Source organism: Onychomys torridus, chromosome 4 (assembly GCF_903995425.1).
Source record: "Onychomys torridus chromosome 4, mOncTor1.1, whole genome shotgun sequence".
Classification (NCBI taxonomy): domain Eukaryota; kingdom Metazoa; phylum Chordata; class Mammalia; order Rodentia; family Cricetidae; genus Onychomys; species Onychomys torridus.
In genome coordinates, this window is record NC_050446.1 from 76,249,285 (window position 1) to 76,269,268 (window position 19,984).

Consider the following 19,984-nt stretch of genomic DNA (forward strand, 5'->3'; position numbering starts at 1 on the left):
TCGGTTGTCAAGGATGATTACAAAGCAACTAGGTGGTAGAGTTCCAGATTCAGACTCATCAAGTCTAACTTTGGATCTTGCACACACCACAATGGCTTACAGAGGGAATGACAAGAACAAAATGCCCCTTGTTATTTAAACTGAGTCACCGCCAATACCTGTGGCTTATAAATTTATCTGACTATTATTAGTTCAAAAGTCTATCATTGGCACCACCCCCTCTACTGCTCGGAGAACATCTTGAAGGAAGGAAGGGAGCCAAAAGAATGTTAGAGCCAGAGGACAGAGGGGCTGTGAAAAGCTCTCTTTAAGGTATGGCACAGGCACTACAATCATGAACTCATGGTGGCTGTGGTTTCCGAGACTGGGCCTCCACAACACTGGCCCCATCAACAGCCAATCGTGGATGCGAGGGGAACTCACGAGGCCCTGCTCCACTCTGCAGCACTACTGACTACTGATAGATTTGGAGAAAGAAGGAGCCACTGCCTTCAGATATGCACCCATTCGGGAGCACTCCAAGTTTCTACAGATAGTTCCAACCCCACGGTCACACAGATGTCTCTGGTTAAACTCAGTGGGTCACAAAACAAAACAAAACAAAAAAGGTTTATCTCTCCACATCCACTGACCAAATTCCAACATCCTATAACCCTTTCCAAACATCTCCAGCATCATTCATGTGTGATGTCATTATCAGCAGACAACTGAGCCCTAACAGCCTTGTTCTCTATTAGTTCAAGGACAATGGTATCTACTATTTACTGTGTTCGAGCCCTGTTCTGAGTCCTCTGCCATTCTTAAATTACTAATCATAACTGATATCAACCTATGTGGGTAAAATTACCTCAGTTTACAGATGAGGAAATCGAGCCATAGAGTTAAACAGCTTGCTCAAAGTCATGTAGTTACTAAGTGACAGCCAGGATTTGAATCTAGTCTGATAGCACTAGGTCCTAGTCGTGACCATTGTTTTATTCTGCTTTTTAAACAACTTACTGTATTTAAAAAAAAAAAAAAAAAAAAAAGTCAATCTTATTTTGTTTCAACATTTAGTGCCAAAACAGAGTGTTTCACATCTGCAAGCAGCAAGAGTACTTATCTCTCTCTAAGGTAGGTAACAGTACAAACTTCCCAAGCTTACTCTGTCTGATAAGTATTTCTTAACGGCAGTGCAATACGAAAAGGAGCCCTTTTTATACTCAATATAAAATTACTCAAGAATCATCTCACAGTTTGTGGCTGGAAGTGATCTGAAACTAGGTGTCGGGGCAGGGGGTATTTCAGGAACGCTTCACTGAAGAATCCTCAAAACAAGAAGGAAGGAAAGCTGCTGAGCAGGAAGGCGGGCGGGGGTCTGCTAAAGTGTCCCTTGCAACCGCCTAATTGCTACACTTCCGTTAGTAAGTGCAGGAGTGGGGAAAAATTATTTTCAAACAGCTTCTCCCCTGCGTGCTAAGTATTCTGAGACTCGTCTTTTGGTTCTGAAAGACAGTCAACTTTCCTAACTCCCTGTCCCAGCAAGCGAAGAGTCCTCAGAGTGCAATTCTGAGTCTTGCTTCAATACATCCGGAGTTGAGTCAGTAAAGACGACTCAACCATGGCTTCCCTTCAGACTGCGGTTTCCAGGCAACCACACTTTAGGCCAGAAGTATGTGTGCCTCCTGCCAGCACACCCTACTAAGAGTTCCAGGAGCTGAGGCTATTCCTGAGCACAGGTTTGCAGGAGCCCCTCCTGGTACTCTTGCCTTCCAGCGCCGCATTGTCGGCAGAGGGGCGCTTTCTCACCTCTGTTCCCTAGCTGTCCGTCACCTTGGCGCCCATCTAGTCACTTCGCACTTTTGGAGTCCTCATCCAGTCAGCCTAAGAAGGCTCCAGTCCTGAAGCAACAGGGAGACAGACCATAGAAAACGGATTCCTGGGAAATGTAGTTCTATTGGCTCCTATGCACGGGCTCTCTAGGAAAGAAGGACTACAGTTCCCAGAAATCAAAGCGAAGCGAGTCCGCCACTAAAATATGTCCCAGCGGCTAGAATTGAATTAAGTAGGAAAGGTCTGTGACTCTTTGCTTCCTGATTTGAGGTCTTACAGTTCTAGGACAAGCATGTTAAGTGATTTTTCTTTTAAACAAGCCTTTTGCATGTGAGAAAATATAAACATAACGATGTATATTTTAAGATTGCGTTTTATACTTCTTTCAGATAAAAGACCTACTCATAATCAAAAATGTCCCTGCAGATGATAACAGTGGGTCAAAATATAGCCTTAATTCAACCAGGCTTCTCACTGATGAATTTTGATGGTCAAGTTTTCTTCTTTGGCCAAAAGGGCTGGCCCAAGAGATCCTGTCCTACTGGAGTCTTCCATTTCGATATAAAGCAAAATCATCTCAAACTGAAGCCTGCGGTTTTCTCTAAAGATTCCTGCTACCTCCCACCACTTCGCTACCCAGCTACTTGCTCTTACAAAAGAAGCTTAGAGTCTGAAAAGCATCAATATATCATCCACGGAGGGAAAACACCAAACAATGAACTTTCCGATAAGATTTATATCATGTCTGTTGCTTGCAAGAACAACAAAAAAGTTACTTTCTGTTGCACAGAGAAAGATTTAGTAGGAGATGTCCCCGAAGCCAGATATGGTCATTCCATTGATGTGGTGTACAGTCGAGGGAAAAGTATGGGTGTTCTCTTCGGAGGACGATCATACATGCCTTCTACCCAGAGAACCACAGAAAAATGGAATAGTGTAGCTGACTGCCTGCCCCATGTTTTCTTGGTAGATTTTGAATTTGGGTGTGCTACATCATACATTCTTCCAGAACTTCAGGACGGGCTGTCTTTTCATGTTTCTATTGCCAGAAATGATACGATTTACATTTTAGGAGGACACTCACTTGCCAATAACATCCGCCCTGCCAACCTGTATAGAATAAGGGTAGATCTCCCCCTGGGAAGCCCTGCAGTAAACTGCACAGTCTTGCCAGGAGGAATCTCTGTCTCCAGTGCAATCCTCACTCAAACAAATAATGATGAATTTGTTATTGTTGGTGGTTATCAGCTGGAAAATCAAAAAAGGATGGTCTGCAGTGTTGTCTCTCTAGGAAACAACACGATAGAAATTAGTGAAATGGAGACCCCAGATTGGACCCCAGATATTAAACATAGCAAAATATGGTTTGGAAGCAGCATGGGAAATGGGACTGTTTTCCTTGGCATACCAGGAGACAATAAGCAGGCTATGTCAGAAGCATTCTATTTCTATATGTTGAAATGCTCTGAAGATGATGCAAGTGAAGAGCAGAAAATCTTCACAAGCAGTCAGACATCAACAGAAGATCCTGGGGACTCCACTCCCTTTGAAGATTCAGAAGAATTTTGTTTCAGTGCAGAAGCAACCAGTTTTGATGGTGATGATGAATTTGACACCTATAATGAAGATGACGAGGATGATGAATCTGTAACTGGCTACTGGATAACATGCTGCCCTACTTGTGATGTGGACATAAATACTTGGGTTCCATTCTATTCAACTGAGCTCAATAAACCTGCTATGATCTACTGTTCTCATGGAGATGGGCACTGGGTACATGCTCAGTGCATGGATCTGGCAGAACGCACACTCATCCACTTGTCAGAAGGAAGTAACAAATATTACTGTAATGAGCATGTCCAGATAGCAAGAGCATTACAAACTCCCAAAAGAAGTCTGCCCTTACAAAAACCTCCAATGAAATCACTCCACAAAAAAGGTTCTGGGAAAGTCTTGACTCCTGCCAAGAAATCCTTTCTTAGAAGGTTGTTTGATTAGTTTAGCAAAAGCCCCTCAAATTCAGGTGCACTGACCTACATTTTAAATCATAATAGTGATATAAATGGTATTTTGATTTCTGCTCACTGAAAATCTCTGTGCTGTGTTTTGGTTGTATGAATTAAGTGCTAGTTTTAATTTAATGTGAAACATAGTTATTTTAACATGTGCTTTTAACATTTTATTCAAAAATTTCTTAAATGAGAAATGTTATCTAATTTTTTATTCAGAATAGCAGTTATAAAGTGTACAAAGAACTCTTGCATTATTTTGTAACAATCTACATGTTGAATAGTAATTAAATAACAATAAATAAACTAATGCACAAAAGAATTAAATTGTTTTTGTATAATAAGTAGCTTATAGTTGGTTTAAAAAGTTAAAACCAAGAACAACTACATCCCACACTGCTCTTTATAAACTTTAAGGCAGCCCCTTAGATTATACCCATGAACTGAAATACATATATATTTCTGGCAGTAACACAAAGGAAGAACTAATCTACATCAAGCCAGGAATAATGGCACGTGCCTTTAATCCTGGCTCTTGGGAAGTGGGGGCAGGTGAACTGTGAGTTTGATTCTGGCCTAGGCTGAAATACTCAAAGGCTGGCCTTGATAGAAGACAGAGCACTGGTAGAATTGTCACCTACTATGGTGGTTTGAATGAAAATGGTCCCCATAAGTTCATAGGGAGTGGCACTATTAGGAAGTGTGGCCTTATTGGAGTAGGTGTGACCTTGTTGTAGGAAGTGTGGCACTGGGGATGGGTTTTGAGGTTTCAGATGCTCGAGCCAGGTCCAGCATCATTCTCTTTTCCTGCTGCCTGTCAACCCAGATGTAGAACTCTTGGCTCTTTCTCCAGCATCATGTCTGCCTGCGTGCTGCCATGCTTCTTACCATGATGTCAATAGACGAAACTTCTGAACTGCAAGCCTGCTTCAATTAAGTGTTTTCCTTTAGAAGAGTTACAGTGGTCATGATCTCTCTTCACAGCAATAAAAACCCAAGACACATACCATGCCCAAAGTCCTGAATTCAATACTGTAGTACATTTTCTTGAATTATCTACATGCACTTCAAAAGGGTTAAAACACATTCCAACAATACACCTTTGTCTGAATCACTTTGGGGACTCATATTAAATCCTTTCAAAATCAATTGTCATCCCTTCAAAATTGCTCAACTGTTGCCTCTCTTCTTCATTAAAGACAGTTATCTCTGGAAACATTTAAATGTCATTCAAAGCCCAATAGTGTGCATCCCTGAATATTGCATTCTCGTTTTAAGTGAAAAGTGAAACATGAACATGAACTTATACAATGATTTTGAACTTGCATTCTCAGAAGGGCTCTAATGCTAAGTCCTGAATGGTTTTCAAAATAGTATAAGAAGGATATCAAGAAATGTGCTATCAGTGAAAAGAAAATGTTCATAATCCATGAGTGAAAACTCTTCATTTCTTGTATGAAAATCACCAAATCCCTCATCGTGGCTTGACATGGTTCTTTAGTTCCTTCCCTTCCTTCCCTGAATCCTCTGTGTATTTGAGTTCTATAATGGTTCAACATCCTTTCTCAAAAAATAAAAATAAGGTGGATGGTGCCTGAGGAAAAAAATGACATTTGTAGTTGACCTCTGACCTCCACATACATATGCATATATGTGCCCATGCTTCTGCACACACATAATCATGTACACATATGGACACATACAACTTTTTTTAGTTCCAAGGTCCACATTAAACACGGACCTACACAAAAAAACAAAACTCATCTCTAGAGAACTTGTTGTCTCTAGACAAGGCAGGCGAGGTATAGAAAACACATCTGTACGTACTTGAGCTGTTTATGCAGGAAAGGCTGTCTATGCGATATTAACTCTTTTCTAACCTGGAATATACTGATGAAATTAAAAAATAGGGCCAAAATATCTCAAATTTTATATCTCATATCAACCTTTGCTAAAGAATTACTGTGGCAAAGATTTTTTCAATCTAGACTAAACCATTTGAAGTGATATACAGAATGTATAGTGAGCACTCAAAAAAGAAATGAGGATCTGTGTTGTAAAGGATGACCAAATCATTTGTGACAACTTTAAGACAACTCTGTCTTAAAGACAAAGATGGAAAGATAATTATAGAAACTAACCAATTCATTAGACTTTGACCTGACCTCAGTATAGAAATACACAGATCTTAGCTTTCAAGTAAATTAGGATATGTGTGTACATGCATGTGTGTGCTTGTGTGTGTGTGTCTGTCTGTCTGTCTGTCTGTGTACACACATGTTCCTCTGTGTTTGTGTCCACATGTGTGAGGATGTACACTTGTGTGTGAGTGTGTGTGAATGTGTACTTGTACGTGTGGAAGCCACAAGAAAATCACAGGTGTCATTTTTTAGATCTCCTCCACTTTTTTGTGTCTCTGTCTGGCCTGGACCTGGCCAGGTAAGTTAGACTAGCTGGCCATCCGACACTGCCTTGTCTCCACCTCCTCCCACTGATATTAAGTGAAGATTCCACCACCCTGGCTTTTTATGTGGGTTCTGGGGATCAAAGTCAGCTCCCCATCACCTTACATGCCAAGCACTGTAACAATCAAGCTATGTCTACAGTGTGAAATGAATCGGTTTTATAAGTCAGAAATACATTGCCATCATCAGGAGAGGATAAAAAGCAATAAAAGGAGAGAGGAAAATTCCATGGAACAGAGGGGGAGAGAACAGGGGAAGAAACAACGTCACAAAAAGAGGAGACTTTTGATACTAATGACCCTGCTTCATCTCTTCCCACCTAGGTTGAGCACAGTTGTCTGAGAGAGTGAGATATTAATTTGTAGGCAATGTACCATTGAAGCAAAAGGGGATGTTAAACTTGCCTTCAGGTCCTTCAATTACACACACATAATCTTTCTCACACCTGGACAGAGCCCTCTGAGCTTAATACTTTCCAAGAGCATGTCCCTTGTGTCTTGTTCCAGCATGGTTTAGACTGTATCATGTGACCACCTCAGACTCTTCCATGGTTTTCATTTACACACAGGGTCTATCCAGTGGGTCCTGCACGGTAAAGCTTCTGTCCGATTCTCCAATAGTCTAATCCCTCCTCCTCAGTCTGTTACTGTCCACTTGTCTTTCTTAAATTCCCAAACACACTGAATGCTTTCCCATAGGCTGTCTGCTCTAGGTAACTGCCCTAACCTCATCCCTCACTCAATCTGTACATACCCTCTACCTGCATTCAGTCTGTCTCCACTTAAATATCCTTTCTTCCCAGGTGCTTTTTTCTGATGCCACAATTTAAATTCTACTGTCACGTTGTACTTTATACTTATCTATTGTAATTGCATCTAGTTCTTTTCCTCCTCCACAGTACTAGAGTATGACACAGAGCACTCATTAGTCTTTTTGTTGATTTGATGTCTAGCTCCTTGTGAATCAAAATTATGCTACTTGCCACTATACATCAGTATCAGCCATACATTGCCTGCTTAGAAAAAGCGTCCCATAAATACTTAAAATAGAGGCTGATAATCTGCTAAAGGAGAAAAGTTACCAACAGTCTTACATAACTGCAAAGCCTCAGAGCCACAACAATGATGAAGATACCCCAACTGTGCAATAGCGGAAGTTTGGGGTAAACTAACAGTTGTCTAATTGGATCTAAAGCCCATTCAGTTAATAAAAACTCATGCCTGATACTGTAAACCTGGCCAGGAGCTCTTGTTTAGAAATGTCATTGAGCCTAAAAGAGGGTCTAATACTACCATATTACTAAAGTAATATAGTTTTCAATTAACCTCTAAATGTCCACCCTTACACACATAGACCACTGCATCTCTCACCCCTCACCAAAAAGCTTCTTTTTGCAGCAGAGAGAAACTATTAAAGATATCCACAATTGGTCAAAATGCAGAAAATGGGTAACCTTGGGGCACCCAGCCCCCAAATGGGACATCCATAACACAACCCTGAAACCTAAATCTTGGGGGAAAATCTCAGAAAGGGAGATGAAAAGAGTCTAAGAGGCTATGAACTGGAACAACTGCTACGTGATGGTTTCTTCTGGACAGGACAGGGATGTTACTCCCATGGACTCTCAATAACATGGCTGCCCTCTGAGTCCTGCAAAGACCACACTAATCAACATGTGAACATGGATGGAAGAAAATTTCAAAGTCCCCTTTCCCACAGATGAGCCACAGGAAGTCAGTGGCTGCTGACGGAGGAAGAACCACTTCTAGTTTGTTTTGTTTTAAGGTGGTGGTGGTGGTGGTGGTGGTGGTGGTGGTGGTGGTGGTGGTGGTGGTGGTGATAGTGGTGGTGGTGGTGGTGGTGGTGGTGATGATGATGATGATGGTGGTCATGGTGGTGATGGTGGTGGTGGTGATGATGGTCTTGTTGTTGCTTCAGAGATGATACTACAATCCTATATCCTCAGTCCTATACACAGCAAATAATGGAAATACTAATTATACTCAGTAGTTTGTGTGTATGTATACGTGTGTGTGTGTGTGTGTGTGTGTGTGTGTGTGTGTGTGTGTGTTTGTGTGTGTGTAGCTGGAAGATTTCCTGTGCCCACCCAGCTCCCATGGCCTCAAGGTCCCAAGTAAACACACAGAGGTTTATATTAATTAAAACTGCTTGGCCATTAGCTCAGGCTAACTACTGACTAGCTCTTACACTTAAACTAAGCCCATTTTTGTTAATCTGTATGTCTCCATGTTTTCCATGGCTTTACCCGTGTGCCATTACATGCTGCTCCCTGGACGGTGGGCTGGTGTCTCCTCTGCCTCTTCTTTCTCATCTTGTCTATATGTTTGGATTTCCTGCCTGCCTCTAAGCTGCCTTGCCTTAGGCCAAATGGCTTTATTTACTAACAAATCAGAGCAACATATATTCACAGCCTACAGAAAGACATTCCCCCATCACATATATACACATATATATACATATATATGTATATATATAATTAATATATCTTTATTTTTGTTTTTCATATATAACAAAAGCTTATGTATCATAACAAAAGCTTTTATACATATAAAACAAAAATAATATACATATATGAAAAACAAAAATAGCCAGGCGGTGGTGGTGCACACCTGTAATCCCAGCACTTGAGAGGCAGAGGCAGGTGGATCTCTGTGAGTTCGAGGCCAGCCTGGTCTACAGAGCTAGTCCAGGACAGGCTCCAAAGCTACAGAGAAACCCTGTCTTGAAAAACCAAAAATTAAAAAATAAAAATAAAGACACAAGAAATTATACATTTGAGAGAGGCAACTGGAAGATACAGGAGACGATAGAGGAGGAAGTGGGGTTGAAAATTATGCAAATACAATGTATTCACGTATGAAACTTCAAATAAAATAAAATAAAAGCTGAAGTACTTAGAAATGTTATCATAAAGGATGTAAATGTCATTGAGCCTTACTTTTAAGCAAAGCAGGATTAATATTCAGTTATTCAAAAAGTCAGGTCTAGAAGCATCAGGGACTGGCTAGCTTGCTACTAATCATGATCCCAGTTTCTTGGAGAATGGGATAGAGATGATAAATTAGTATAAGGAAGGGCAACTGGGTCTTGGGGACAAGCTATTTGCCTGTAAGTACAGAATTTTAAGAATTGATGTAGCTATAGAGAGAGCCAGACAGAATCCCAGTCTAAAGAGAAATGAAATATGGAAGTGTCCAGTTAAGTGACAGGGAGAGTCATGCAAAGCTACACAGAGCAGACTGTAAAGATATGATTCTGGCTAAGATATAGTCCCTGGCCTCTTGTGAAAATGGAGGTCACAGAAGTACCTGTTACAAAAGGATAGAATGTGGCAACATTCCTAAAGTGCTTACCGCAGGAGAAGAAGTTTAGTAAATGATAGCTATTTGGTTTTGATTAGGTTTTCTGTCTGTGTGTGTTTTGTTAGCTTGACTGGTCTTTTGAGACAATGTCCCAATAAGTCAGCCTTGAAGTCATAATTCTTCTGCCTCAGTCTCCCAAAAAGCTGAGACTATAAGCACTTTCCACCAAGGCTGTTATATTATTATTATTATTATTATTATTATTATTATTATTATTGCTAGAACTGGGCAAAGAGCCTGGAATCTAGCTAGATTTGCCATAATGTGTGTGGCCACAGACAACTCAACAATCAAAATTTTAACCATGGGCTTTGAGTTTATAAGAATTAGAGAGCAGCCTATTATTCCAGAAGATTCTCAGAAGAATTAATAAGGTTTACTGTTTACAGTGAGTATCTGGAAATTCTTTCTTCCTACATTATGATACATTATACCCTTTATCCTAATCCAGTACCCTGTGTTTCAAATATCACTGTCTTAGTACCTTTTCCTGTGATAAACAACCCCTAATGACTCTAGGGCAAAAAGATGTATTTCACCTTCCAATTCAAAGACATCCATCATGGCAGGAAGTCAAGGCACCAGGATATTGAAGCAGCTGGTGCGGAAATAGAGAGCAATGAATGCTTATCCTCAGTTCACCTTCTCCCTTTTTACTCATCCCAGGGAATGGTACCACTCACAGTGAGTTCTTCCCTTTGATTAACCCAGTGGAAATACACTCCCACAGCTACGGCCAGAGGCCACCTGTCTCCCAGGTGACTCCAGGTCTCCAGTTGACAACTGAGACTAAGTATCCTAATCACCAAATTTATTTTTTAATGTCCTTCAAAAACAGAGGGATAATTTTAAGTATGGGCAGTCAACGTTGTTGATATGTAACAATAGAGCAACAACATAAATCACAACACCTGTTCTTTTCAAATCTTAAACTTTTATTCCAAATACTTAAACACAGAATTGTGGATAATAACCAAAATGCTAACGAGTAAGATATTAAAAGATAAAAATAAGTACTGGAACTCATCTTCTTCCATGTGAAAACATTTAAGATGAAAATACAGGTCCTCAGATCAAATAATACATTGCATCCTGGTATCAAAACATCCCCTAAGGGAGAAAAGAAAACTCTTGGAAGACACTAAACAAAACATATCATGCAAGAAAATAAAGTGAAATACAATCCCACAAAATAAATCCAAAAACTGATCAACTTTGAGGTATGTTTACATAAATTCTTAAAGAAAAAAATAAAGAGAAATGGGTACAAAGTATCAATTTTGGTTTAAAATATCTTACCATAGAAAAACTAGAACTGTCATACAATATCTAAAGGCAGACACATATGTAACCAAACACTACTTACAAAACTAGTCCAGCCGGCACATATCTGTCATCCCAGTTACACAGAAGCTGAGGTGGGAGGGTTGCAAGTTCAAGGTCGACCTGGGCAAATAGTGAGGTCTTGTCTCAAAAAATGGTTGAAGAAAGCTGAGATATACATCAGAGGTAATATGTTTGCCTAGCCTATGCAAGACCCTGGTTTAATCTTGCAATCCTGCCTCCTAGCTGTGTGGAATTTGAAATCTGTGTGAAATCATATGAAGCCCATACTTTCAAACCCCACTCCTGAAAAAAAAAAAAAAAAAAACTTTGTTTTCATGCATATTTTGTGAAAACAAATTGAGATAAAATTCAATTCCAGTCAACCTGAGAGAAAAAGACATCTTTCCCTGCTGCTCTGGCATCTGTGCACATGTTTATTAATCCCAAGACACTTCTTAACCTCACACCGATCATTCATCAATTTTCATCAGCTACCGTCACTGGTGCCCACAGTGCACCACAGAAGGCTGGCAGATAGTCCTGTAGAACCAAGTTTCAGGGCAGAAAAATGCATTGCACTTTTCCAGCCCTGCTCTGTGCTTTAAAAAAAAAAAAAAATCCCCTGTTCATTGCGATGAATTTCCCTGGAGTATGTGCCTGCATTTGCAATGGGCATTGTTAAAAAATAAAAGTAGAGTATTAAACCAGAGTCTAGGATATTGCAATCTCCACAATGAGGAGGGAAAAAATAGCCATAGGCAGCACTCTACATATTGAAATCTTGTGACCAGGTGTTCTTGAGGTTTATAAGAATGTGATCTGATTAGGGGAGTCGGGAGAAGGTTGTGCTATAAATCATGTCCTGAGTCAAATGCTTCTGAAATTGTCCTACAATGCTAGCAAGGGGAATTTAATATTGGGCAGTATTTACAGTGCTGAAAATTGACTAACAGAGTGAATGGGGGAAAATACCTACCAACCAGTGCCAGCATGCTCCAGGGAGCAAGAAGACGGTGGGAATCTAACTGTTTATTAGCGTACCGACATCTGTAAGGATTAAATAAGATGAAAGCACTGGTGGTTTGGAAGCCTATTCACTTCCAAACTACAAAACAAAGAAGGGGTTTTTAAATAATATTTAAGTGTGTATATTTTTTGACAACTAAATTATGAATGTCTTTGATATGCTCCATCTAGAAAACAAAGAAAACTGCTGCATATTTCAATGGAAAACACTAAATTCAATCCCCACATATGCACCAAATGTGTGCCATTTAGGATAATGTCATTGATGCGCACTTGACAACTAAATTACAAAGCTCTTTGATATACTGTGTATGAAGACTGACAATTATGACCAATAAAATCAAAGGAAGAAAACAACTAATTAACACCAACATATCATTATGACTCACTGGCATATAAAATCCCATGCCTGCTCTTAAATTGCTGGTGCCTGGCAAATGCTGAACTCCTCAAGACAAGAGTAGTTTCCAAATAGCTGCATCCACTAGAGGGTTTATGGGCTCCGTAAAGGTTTGGCCCAATTCCATTCTATCCAAAGGCCCAAGACAAACAGATGACTTTAAATTCCATCCTGAAAGATATAACTCCTGGGATTATAATCTGTAGTGGTTATTTGTATATCCTAATTAAATTCTGATGCTACTGTATAAACAATATAAACAAAGTATGAAGAACACAGAATTAAGAGACAAAAGGCTTGGGTTCAAATTCAAAATCAGGTGTTAATTATCCCTGTTACTTCAGAAAAATCGGTTACCCTCTATCCAATGTTCCCCTCTTCACAGAGCTGTGGTGAGGAAAGCAAGTGTGAGGACAAAATTCCAAAAGTGGAAAAAAGTAACTAATGTACATGTGTTCACTCTCTACTCTGCTATGAGCAGACTTCATCTAAACTCCACAAATGGAAAAAGTACGGACACACTGACACTCAACTGATCATAACCCAAAGACTAGCCCACTGCGGAAGAGAGGCCTCTAAGAAGCCTCTGCTTATTCAAATTGCCCCATGTTGCACATAGAGCAAAGCTGACATTTTCAGCAAGGCATTAAATCTGTTTTTAGGCAGTAAGGAAATATGGATTTTTAAAAATCTGTGACCTTGAGGTTGTATGGAAAAGCACTGAGAGTATAAATTACTTTTAATTAAAAAGGAAAAATAAACAACCGGAGTTGGCTATATATAGCTTAAGCAAACACGAGTTTATCAGATTTAATGGGTAGCTGTAGCTAACAGGTGCATCCTCTAACTTCATTATTGAAAATTTTATGACACCAAATGACCTCCTAGACACTGAAGGTGACAGTAGTGATGCCATTTAAGCCTAGAAAAGGCTGGTTTTTTCTTAAACCTGTCTTGATGTAATTTATTTCTGCAAAAATATACCATGCAAGAAAATGCACTGAGAGCCCTTGGTAAAAGTCACCGTGCCCTACAAATGTACAGCATTGTTAGAGAAACCTAAAAGCTCCTTTGAATCTTTTAAAATAAATGAACATACGTGAAATTTACAAAATAGTTCTACAAAATATGAAATGCGTTAATATCTCAATACGAAATATAATAAATTGAAGTGAAAAGGGGCATGCACAAGACAAATTCCTTTCCTAGCATGCTCGGCTGTTCTTTGACAACTCTGGCTTTGATTTTCATGACACACAGTGCCATGCACACACTGTACATCCTTGTCCCCTGCAGTTACCACTGTTCTCAGTTATTGAGTTTCCAAAGAACTGATTTCTCCTGCTGCTCTTCTGGACTCACTAAACAGCTCAGGCAATTATCTCATCGACTACCCATTCCTGACCAGGTGACAGCACCTCCGGCCTGTCACTCCAACCTGCCACCCCTTGGGTGGTAAGACCCACACACACAATGATGTGACGGGTGCTAGGAGAAGACCTCACTGCAACCCAAAGGAAAACACTTTTGCAAACACCAACTTATATGTGGTGGTCCTACTTAAAACTCCATTGAATCTTGGATTTCCAGAGAGTCCTCAATGCCCAAAGGGTCCCCTAAGTTCTCCTTTGAGTTTATGGTAAACCCAGAGCTTTTTAATGCATTATGAGCATTCATAAACTTCTGGAGATGTTTTGAAGTATACAACCAGTGGTGTTTCAGGACATCTTCCATCTCATAGCACTTGGACTGTCTGGCATTCATTTTTCGGAAGCGTCTAAACAGTTTATTACCAGATTCATTCCCTTCACTTGCCCATGCCCCAATAGAGCCATCCCTCTCAATAATTTCAGGGACATGGGCCAAGGTTTTGTGAAAATAATTAGTGATTTTGCCCTCGTATCTATATTTGAACTTGGTAGAGAGGAGCTCAGCAAAACGCTGTGAGTTGAAACTGTACTGGCAGAGGGACTCTGGGCACTCTTTAGCAGGACATGTGGAGCGCCACACGGGTTTCATCTTCAGATACAGGTCCATCAGTTCTCTGAGAGCTTCATGCCTCTCCTCAGAAGGAATTAACTCACAAACTGCATCTACAGTCTCTTGGGTCATAAGCTTCCGGGCAAAGTTGCCATTCATCCTCATGATTGGTTTTAGGTTCATTCTTTTCCGGAGATGTTTGTCCAGTGTGGCCTGCCATCTCTTCCTTTCCTCTTTAGAGGCATTGGGGTTTTTATACACTTCCCCTATCTCCAGCTGGAAAATCTTGTAGAATTCAGCCGCATTGCCAATGTCACAGTGGAGTGCATCTATAGAAGGGACTGTCTCAATGAAAGGTTTGGCAGAGACCCCTTTCACCCGGTCCCGCAGTTCTTCCACTGACTCGTGATAGGGATTGGATCGCCAAACCTCATAGCGCTCCAGGTTCTCAGCGTGGCTTCTGGTTATGGAGTGGAAGACAAGATTTTGAGAGGCTTCTAGACGAGTGGCATCACAAAGTGTACAGATGTAGACAGAGCCAGAGGCTTCCAAGCCTTCTACTTCCCGGACAAGTTTTTCATCATATCCAGTGCCCCTGAAGATGAACTTAAAAGTCCTGGGGATGCCTCCCATCTCCAGTATTAATTCACTGCCCTTCATGGCCTCCCTTTCAGCAATGAGAGGGCTTAGGATGGCAGTCAGGGTCTCATGGTCAGACTCATCTGCCAGCATAAGACACAATGGCTTGCAGCACAGTTCAGAATTGGGCTTGGGTTCCTCAAATACCTTCACATTCTTCGAACCATGCTCTACCGTAACTCTCATTACCGTGAATGAAAAACGAACTGCCTTTTCTGGAACTGCAGGCCCACTCCCATGCTTCTCACTCACATCCCCCATTCCATCACAAGACTCCTTTACCACTACAGTGAAGGGACCATTCAGGTAGTCATCAAGATCTTGGGATCTCATGCCTTCCAAGATGTCTTCTTCCATGTCCATCAAAGCAGACACCAAAGCAGAGTCATAGCGGAACCTCTTTGCAATGGTATCCACCGGGTATTCATCCACAGAAGAGGCAAGTCCAGACAGCCCATCAATAATTCCAACATCAGTTCTGGAGGACACATTCTTCAGAGGGGGCTGCCACTCAAAGGGATGGTAGCCTGGCAGAAGGACTTTCTCTGCATTTCGAAGAGCATGCAGAGGCTGAAAAATCTGCCTCCCAGTGATGGCTTTCACAGTCCTGTACATCTTATGGTACTGGCTGCAGCTGAGGAAGGTATTGACCCGGATGGCCAAGCAAACAGCTGGTTGCAGACCAGAGCCCCGCCCCTGCATAATGGCCTCTAGCTCATCGGCTTGTCTGTGTTCATTCCTGGCCCTCAGTGCCAGCAGGAACAATGTCAAGCACACAGACTTCACATCTCCACCTTCTTCTTTGTCAGCAAATTCTTTGACTTGAATCTTGAGCTCCCTGAGTCTATGTTTCTGAGCCCTGCGTGTCAGTGACAGGAGGTGTTGACGAGGCCGGCCCCCTTTATTAATATGCACCAAAGCCTCTTTAGACTCTTTGTGGCTTGAGACATGATGGTTATATTTTTCCAGACTCACCTCCTCGTTGCACTCTTGTGCAGGACACTTCACCATCAGCGAATTCAAGATGTTCAGAAAGGACTTCACTGGACTCTCCAGGTCAGTAGGGAAGCATGGGTATCGGCAAGAAGGACAATAGCTGCCCATGACTTTGAGACATCGGAGGATGCAGATCCTGCAAAACACATGCTTACAGCTGGTCTCCACGGGGTCAGCCAGAATGTGTTCACATATCTGGCAGGAGATGGATTTCACGAAGTGTGCTGGGAAGTCCACTGCAAGAAGCTTGGTACTGAGATGAATCTTATTGCAGTTAGAGATCTTCTTCATGACTTCCTTACTGCTGGCCCTAGCCTGAGCTCTCTTGCGCTGACGGTCCCGTCTCGCTTGGTTGAGCACAGTTTTTAGTTTCTTGCTGAGCTGCACATTGGGCTGATGCCTCTTCCTCTTGAGTCCCCCGTGGGCAGTGAGGCAGATGTCACAGGATGGTGAGTGGGGATGCCACTCCGTGGTCACATTCCTTGGGAAGTAGACCTCACAGGGGGCACTACTGAACTTCCTGTACATAATGCTCCAACAGTTATGGCAGAATTCAGTGGGGTGGATCGAGTCAACATCTGCCTTCACATCAATCCGGAAAACTCTGGCAATGAGGTCTGGCCAGGAAGTCACTCTCTTTTCCTTCTTTCGGAAAAGGCTTTGGGTTTTAGCATCCACGGGCCCATGGACTGGATATCTCCGGTTGTGCCCATCACTCTTGAATGGGTTTCCACAAATGCGGCAGAAGTGTCTAAGCCTGGCTTGGTGAATTGCTTTGTCTCTTGACTTCCCATCAGCATGGAATTTCTTTGAAAATTTAGGGTGGAGTTTCAAAGCTCGCTGAGTCAGAACTGATTTCTGACCACCAGGCTTGTCTGGAACTACTGGAGACTGCTCTAGGTAAGGGTTCCCCTCTGAGGAACCCTTCTCCTTTTGTGCTTCTTCAGGTACCTTTTCGGGTGCCTTTTCAAAGGATCGAACCCTGAATAGCTTAAATTTCCATTCAGAAAATTTGATTTGTGGGTGCTGAATTTCATCAGGGGTAGGACTGAGTCTCAGGGTGGGTGGCAAGGAGACAGCCATGTCGGCTAAGCTACCTGGGGACAGTGGGAGGAAAAAAAAGGCAAGTTAAGAAAAATATCAATATCTGATTGCTGTATCTTGGAAATAATTGAGATTGATGCATTTGATTTTTCATTCATTAATTCTTTCCAAAAGATATTTATTATATCTCCTGCTGTGTTGGATGCTGATAATACAGCCAAGAATAGTCAATCTCTTTTCTAACAGCATTTGGAGCCACTTAAACTGCGCGTGCGCGTGTGTGTGTGTGTGTGTGTGTGTGTGTGTGTGTGTGCGCGCGCGTGCTTTTTGTTGTTGTTGTTGTGGTTGTTGCTGTTTTTGTTTTTCGAGACAGGGTTTCTCTATGTAGCTTTGCGCCTTTCCTGGAACTCACTTGGTAGACCAGGCTGGCCTCGAACTCACAGAGATCCGACTGGCTCTGCCTCCCGAGTGCTCGGATTAAAGGTGTACACCACCACCGCCCGGCTAGTGTGCTTTTAAATAATATATATATATATATATGTAAAATTTAATTCCCTTACCACAAAAACCTTATCTTTGAAGATAGCATCATTGAGTGATTGATCTTGTTTCCCAATGTCCCTGGTACCCATTAGGGGCTCAATAGTTTTTTGTGAATAAATATAATGATAAACTGGATACTAAACCAAAGAAAAGTAATATTTTCAACATTGTATTAGCCTCATTACACTAACTGGACAATATATTTCCAGGTTTTTAAAACATTCTTCCGGGAGATTGGTTGTTTATTTCTTCCAAATAGGTCATAAAGAAATGATAAAGCTACAAACCCAAAGAAACTAATTACTCACTACTTGAAAGGATGAAGTGAATTTTGAGCTTTATGTATGCAAACTAATAATAAGTATCATGGATAGTAATTATGCTTACAATTTTAATTAGTGAATGCTGTTGTAAATTAGAAGGCTGAGTCTACATTAGAAACAAAACCTTTAAACCTGCAACAAACCATAGCATGAGCATGCTAAAGAGGCTGAAGGACTTTCAAGATGAAAACTTCAAGTAGTTTCAGACAAAACTCACACAGGTCATCCTGAAAGTCACTGCAGACCAAAGGTCATTAGTACTACAGTGTGTAATAAGAAGAGATATGAGGAACATTTTTCTCATGGTTAAAAATATTACAGATGAGGGAAATTATGTAGTTGCATTATAATCTCAAAAAGTAAAAGAAATAAATTTTTAAAAAATTACAAGTGAAATGAAATGATTCCTAATGATATTCTACTATTCTAATAGATTTGTGCCTAGTCCAATTGTCATCAGAGAAGCTTCATCCAGCAACTGATGGAAACAGATGCAGAGAGAGACCCAGAAACAAACATTAGGCAGAGCTCAGGGAATCCTGTGGGAGATGAGGAGGAAGGATTGTGGGAGTCAGAGGGTTCAAAGAAACTACAAGAAAACCCACAGAATCAACCAACCTGGGCTCTTAAGGGCCCACAGAGACTGAACCAGAAAGCCTGCACAGGACCAACCTAAGCCCTCAGCATATGTTACAGTTGTGTAACTTGGTCTTTTTGTGGGGCTCCTAACAGTGAGAGCAGGGGCTGTCTCTGACTCTGTTGCCTGCTTTTGGGACTCTTTCCTCCTACCAGCTTGCCTCATCCATCCTTAATAGGAGAGGAGGTGCCTAGTCTTGCTGCAACTTGATGGGCCATGGGTGGCTGATATACACAGGAGGCCTACCCTTTTCTGAAGAGAAAGGAGGAGGAGTAGATGGGGGTGTGGCCAGATGGGCGGCTGTGGAGAGAGGCTGGGAGGAGAGTATGAAGGGAGGGGAAACTAATTAACTGGAAAAATTAATTAATTAATATAAAAATACAGATGAGCATAATGGTGCATGTCTGTGATACCAACACCAAAGAGGTTGGAGCAGAAGAGTCAATGCAAGTTTGAGGCCAGCCTGGTCGACCCTAGGCCACCCTGGGCTACACCCTGTCTCAAGTAATAATAATAGTAAAAACAATAATAATAAAATGATATGTCAATTATAGTATAAATATCAGTCACAAAATAGAAGAAAAACAAACAGTGCTATCTGAGTAGTCTCTAGACCTAAACTAGACCAAACTGCCTACAATTCCTTAGTTCATAATATACCATCCCATCCATGCTCCCCAAATGTTTCTGGGTTAGCTCTTTTGACCTATAACCTATGTCTAGAAACCCATTTTCCCCTCAACAGATTAACCATCTCTATGAGTTTTATAGTCACATAGGAAGATAATCCCTCAAATAATACATTTTGACCAGGAGTGGGACTTGGGCAAGTGACATGATGGAGGTAAAGACTAGTCCTGGATCCTTCTAGTAACACTGCTTTTTAGTTCTTCCTTTTAAACTAACACACGTTATTCCATGTATATGTGTATTATACATCAGAGCTGTTGGGTTTTTTTTTTTTTTCATTAAAATTAAAGGCAAATTTCTAAGACTTGATTGAAGGGGAAACACAGGCTGTTCCTTATGTGAGACTATGGAAGCCAAACAATTCTAAAAACATTTCAAAGGTCTTAAGAACCCCAAAGGTATTTCAAGTGCAACCAAAGGCCTCAACGTTGCTTTCTGATCAATTATGTTTCTTCATTCTTTCTTGTAACAAATGTGAGGCCAATCTCTGTGTTCCTTGCCTTTGGCTTGAACCAAATGCCATTTTCACCACATTAAATATTAACCTTTCACATTCAATAAGTCAACTTCCCCTGACTCCCACTAGCCTGAAACACTCTTACCAAATCCACCACCACATCTGTTTAAGTGTGCCCATGGAATAATGTAGTTATTAACTACTGCCAGTCAAATCTAATGTATTTACTAGATTGTTTCACACCACAAATCATA

General features: G+C 41.1%; 3 protein-coding genes across 4 annotated transcripts in view; 1 reads left to right on the top strand and 2 right to left on the bottom strand.

Annotated features, from left to right (window-relative positions):
- Positions 1 to 1,908, bottom strand: part of LOC118582145 (intraflagellar transport associated protein) — an 87,928-nt gene extending 86,020 nt beyond the window's left edge. For both annotated transcript variants that reach the window (XM_036184749.1, XM_036184748.1), the window contains exon 1: positions 1,789 to 1,908. The gene's annotated coding sequence lies outside the window, so the exon portion shown is untranslated. The remainder of the gene's footprint in view (positions 1 to 1,788) is intronic.
- A 318-nt stretch (positions 1,909 to 2,226) lies between these two features.
- On the top strand, positions 2,227 to 3,810 carry Rag2 (recombination activating 2). The gene has a single exon (XM_036183337.1). It carries the CDS (start codon positions 2,227 to 2,229, stop codon positions 3,808 to 3,810), a length of 1,584 nt encoding a protein of 527 aa, XP_036039230.1.
- Positions 3,811 to 13,981: 10,171 nt separating this feature from the next.
- Positions 13,982 to 17,119, bottom strand: Rag1 (recombination activating 1). The gene has a single exon (XM_036183199.1). The coding sequence runs from the start codon at positions 17,117 to 17,119 to the stop codon at positions 13,982 to 13,984; it is 3,138 nt and encodes a 1,045-aa protein (XP_036039092.1).
- Positions 17,120 to 19,984: the final 2,865 nt, after the last annotated feature.